Source organism: Peromyscus eremicus, chromosome 6 (genome assembly GCF_949786415.1).
Source record: "Peromyscus eremicus chromosome 6, PerEre_H2_v1, whole genome shotgun sequence".
NCBI lineage: Eukaryota > Metazoa > Chordata > Mammalia > Rodentia > Cricetidae > Peromyscus > Peromyscus eremicus.
This window is the reverse complement of record NC_081421.1, coordinates 87,225,087-87,229,321: the sequence shown is the minus strand read 5'-3', so window position 1 is coordinate 87,229,321 and position 4,235 is coordinate 87,225,087. Positions and strand designations below refer to the sequence as shown.

General features: G+C 40.1%; 1 protein-coding gene across 1 annotated transcript; it reads left to right on the top strand.

The window, feature by feature from the left end:
* Positions 1 to 2,819: 2,819 nt before the first annotated feature.
* LOC131912665 (non-histone chromosomal protein HMG-14-like) lies at positions 2,820 to 3,652 on the top strand. Its single transcript, XM_059264985.1, has one exon. The coding sequence runs from the start codon at positions 2,820 to 2,822 to the stop codon at positions 3,111 to 3,113; it is 294 nt and encodes a 97-aa protein (XP_059120968.1). The 3' UTR covers positions 3,114 to 3,652.
* The last annotated feature ends 583 nt before the right edge of the window (positions 3,653 to 4,235 follow it).

The window sequence follows — 4,235 nt, the reverse complement described above, 5'->3', positions numbered from 1 at the left end:
TACCTGGGTAGATGAAGGCTAGTAGACAGTTTGTAATGCAGCCTTTTCTCTTTCTCTGTGACATGATGAAGCTCTGGAATTTTCTGTGCTTATTAACTTATATCATCTCTGGCAAAAAAAGGAAAGGGGCATGTTTACAAGTATGTGCTTTCCCTTTAGACAAATGGGAAGTCAGAGAGATTTACAGTGATCTAATTCTCCTCAATTACTTTCCGTTTAAACAGTTCTCATACAAAGTGTCATATTTTAGGATGATATGTTCTGTATCTCCTAAAATTGCATTGGGAGAGGATGATCAAACTCAGCCTTGTTTTATACAAATGTGATGGGAAATTTAAAAAAAAATATGTTTATTGTCTAAATTTATTACATTTTTATTTTATTTTATGTGTGTGTGTGTGTGTGTGTGTGTGTATGTGTGTGTGTGTGTTTCCACATGTTCATGTTACAGTGTGCAAGTGGGTCAGAGGACAAATTGCAGGGGTCAGTTCTCTCCACCACGTGGATCCCATGCATGGAATTAAGGTCATAAGCTTGGCAGCAAGTACCCTTACCTACTGAGTCATTTCACCAGCCTGACTTGGGCATTTGAAAAGAGGACTGAGGTAGGAAAGGGGAAAACAAGAAGGGTCTCTATCAGAGCCCAGAATTTAAACATTTTAATTGGTGGATTATCAGGAGAAGAAGTGAAGTCATAGCACAAATATTTGAGCAGACTAGTAGGCTGGGAGGAGAATGAAGTACCTCAATTGTCTAGAATGAAGAGCAAGATTGAGCTGTCTCAGGCAGACACCCTAAAGCGGAACTAGGGCCATCTGAAGAGTGTGTCCTTGAAATGGAAAATTCCAGTGCTGGCTGGAGCCTCAGGGTTGGGCTGGGGACGTGCTGAACCTGCAGCTTTTAAGGCAGAGTCACAGAAGTCTCAGAGAAATGTGGCTAGAGTTCGATCAAGGAAAGGATCTTCATTTCAAGAGAGGAACTGATTCAGCATGTGGATGTATTTTGCTGCTGCATAAACTTCAATGTGTCAAAGTGAAAGAGTGTTACATTCAAGATGATATAAAGGAGAAAATAATAAGATCCAAAACAGAGCAGAAATTCCCATTGGTTGTACTTTGTCATTGTTTTTTGATTCAGATAATGAGACAATCAGGTAACAGCTAAGAAAATATGGGATTATTGGTTATGTAGCTGCCACACATGATGGAATTTATGGGGAAGGTGGTGGTGTTGACCTCCTGTGATGCTGCTGACCTTCTTGTGTTCCTCAAGGGAAATGAAGACAAGCGGCCTGTTCTGCCAGGGACCATCTCTGTAAAGACCATCTCTGTAAAGAAAGAATCTGACTCTGGACTTGATTCTTTCTCATGGGATCTAATCACCCAGTGGAGGGCTACCCTCTGTGACTATGTCCCTGCATGCATGCAAGCTAAGGTTTCTGTCATGATATTCAGGATGTGCCTGTCTGTGGAGGGAAGATATTTACATTTATATTTCTTTTTGGGCTAATTGAGAAGCTCTTAGGGATTGCTAGGAGTGGGAGAACAAGCCAAGCAGTGTTCACTTTTAAGCATTTTTCTTAATTTTTTTCCCTTCTATGTGTTAAAGGTGCTGTTAGTTTTTTTCTTTATGGAGAATTCTAAATTATTCTTACTCCCCCATCAATTTCCTCAGTTTCTTTAAAAGTTGGCCTTAAGAGATTATAAACTCACAACAAAACAAAGCAAAAAAAAATACTCTTGATAGTGAGATTTAAGTTTGAAGCCATTTTTTTCCATCTCTTTAAAATGGCTTAGCTTTTAGTCTTCTAAATGCTGAATGCCAGAATTTTAATGTAGAATTGACCTTGCTTTGCAATAGGTTCTCACTTACACAGTGACACCTGAAACAGAGCCCAAGGAGATGAGAGGACTAAATGATGGAATTCATCTGATAAACAAGAGAATGATGCAGAGGGAGATGGAAGGTGGGAAAACATTTTTTAAAAGAAAACGTATGTTCATTTTCCTCCATCGGAAGTGCTTACTGAATTGAAGTTGGGCCAGAGTGGACAGGGCACATGGAGGTGGTCAAACAGAGGAGTTCGATCCCTTGCTCTGTTATTTGATGAGTATTGGGAAATTTTAAGGAAGAAACTGTTCTTCTGCTATCTGTGGATCTTGCGTATGGTTGAATGCAGCACTTTCTGGTTTATAAACCTCCACTTCTCCTTATAATCACTCATTCTTCAAAAGACAATTCAGCACCACTTCTGGGAAACATTTCAAGTGTTCTTCCTTTGGAATCTTGTGGTTCAGCACCAACCTGGGTCTGAAGAGTCCCATGTATCTTTCAACATTAGATAAAATTATAGAAAGCCTTATTCGTGGTGTGAATAGTTTATTTCTTTCCATGGGAGAAAGAATTTGTAAGGAAGCATAATTCTAGAAATGACAAAAAGACAGAGAAACATGAAGTATACAAAATAATCACTATCTGTGCATTTATATGTGATAATTTAGTCTCACATTCATCAAATTTCTGTTAAAATTGGAGTAAGAGAAATATTTAGCTCTCATATATACAGCTGCATCTGAACAACTGAAAAATACATTGTTTGCATTGGGATAAAAACATACATTACTTTTACTTTCTTTATTAAAACCTCACACTGCTTTTAAAAAGAAGATGATTTAGATTTGGACTCTCCACATCTTTCCTTTGACAGTTTTACTGAGGCGTAATTGACATATAAGATGTTTGTGTTGGGTGGCGGCCGAGGCGGCGTAGCTCCGTGACGGGTTCGGCCTCGCACGCGCCTCCCACCCAGCGCCGCCACGATGCCCAAGAGGAAGGTTAGCGCGGACGGAGCGGCAAAGGCGGAGCCCAAGCGGCGCTCCTCGAGGCTGTCGGCCAAGCCCGCCCCTGCCAAGGTGGACGCGAAGCCGAAGAAGGCCGCGGCAAAGGATAAACCGTCAGACAAAAAAGTGCAAACCAAAGGGAAGAGGGGAGCAAAGGGCAAACAGGCTGAGGTGGCTGACCAGCAGACCACAGACGTGCCTGCAGAAAACGGAGAGGCTGAGAACCAGAGTCCAGCCTCTGAAGTTGAAGAGAAAGAAGCCAAGTCCGACTAACCATCCATCGTGTCTGTCAGTGTCCCCGCCTCCCTTCTTGTACAATCCAGAGGAATATTTTTATCAACTATTTTGTAAATGCGAGTTTTTTAGTAGCTCTAGAAACAGTTTTAAAAGGTGGGAGGAAGTCCCGCCTCATCCCATTTTTTAAGTGTAAATGATTTTTTTAAGAGGTTAAATCACTTGCTGGTTGTTTATTTTTTGGTACAACCAGAAAAGAGCAGGATACTGAATCAGGAGAGGCTGTGAGTGTCTCGGGGGTCACCATAACATTCCGTAGAGGGGGCTAGTTTTATATCCTACAACACAAAGCATACTTGGAGTCTTGGCCGTGCATTTGTGTCTGGAATATTTTCAGTTATTTCTGGTCTCATGTTTCTAGTAGAACTGTATCCTAAAAACCACTCCTCGGTCCTTGCCCTGTCAGAACTGTCTCTGGTCACGGCAGTCCATTTTCCTAACAATTGTGATAATGTGCTGTGAAAGATTGAAATTTTGAATATGTACTGTATGTGGCATAAAATTGTGAGTCAGTGGAATTAAGGATTGTGAGCATTTGATTGTTATGTGAGGTCTTAGGGAATACTTGCCAAGTTTAGGCTGGAACATCACTGGAATAAGTTCAAAGAGAAAAAACACATGGCTCTTTTGGGTACGTGAACACAATGTCTGACTCTTAGAGTTTGGGTCCATGTTTTAAGAATTGAAATGTCTGTGTACTCAACCAATAAAGTCTCAGTTGTGAAAGAGAAAAAAAAAAGATGTTTGTGTTATATAAAATACTGTATACATATATGTATAGTAAAAGAACTACCAGAACCAAGCTAATTAGTAGCTTCATCATCTTATATGATTAAGTTTTTATTAAGAACATTTAAAATCTACTCCCACAAATATTGATTGTATCATGAAAAATAATATTAGCTGTGGTCACCATGCTGGAGTCTCCAGGACTGGATTGTGTTGCCTTGCTAAGACTGTGTGCCCTTTAGTTAATGTATTCCTATTTCTCTAGTTCCTAAACCCCAAATACTTGTGATTCTACTCCATAATTTTCTGAGTTCCACTTTTTAAGATTCTGCTTGTAAGTGAGATTATGCAGCATGACTCTTATTGTGTCTG

Excerpts from the sequence above, each read along its gene's own strand:
- LOC131912665 (XM_059264985.1), top strand. The coding sequence starts at position 2,820 with ATGCCCAAGAGGAAGGTTAGCGCGGACGGAGCGGCAAAGGCGGAGCCC.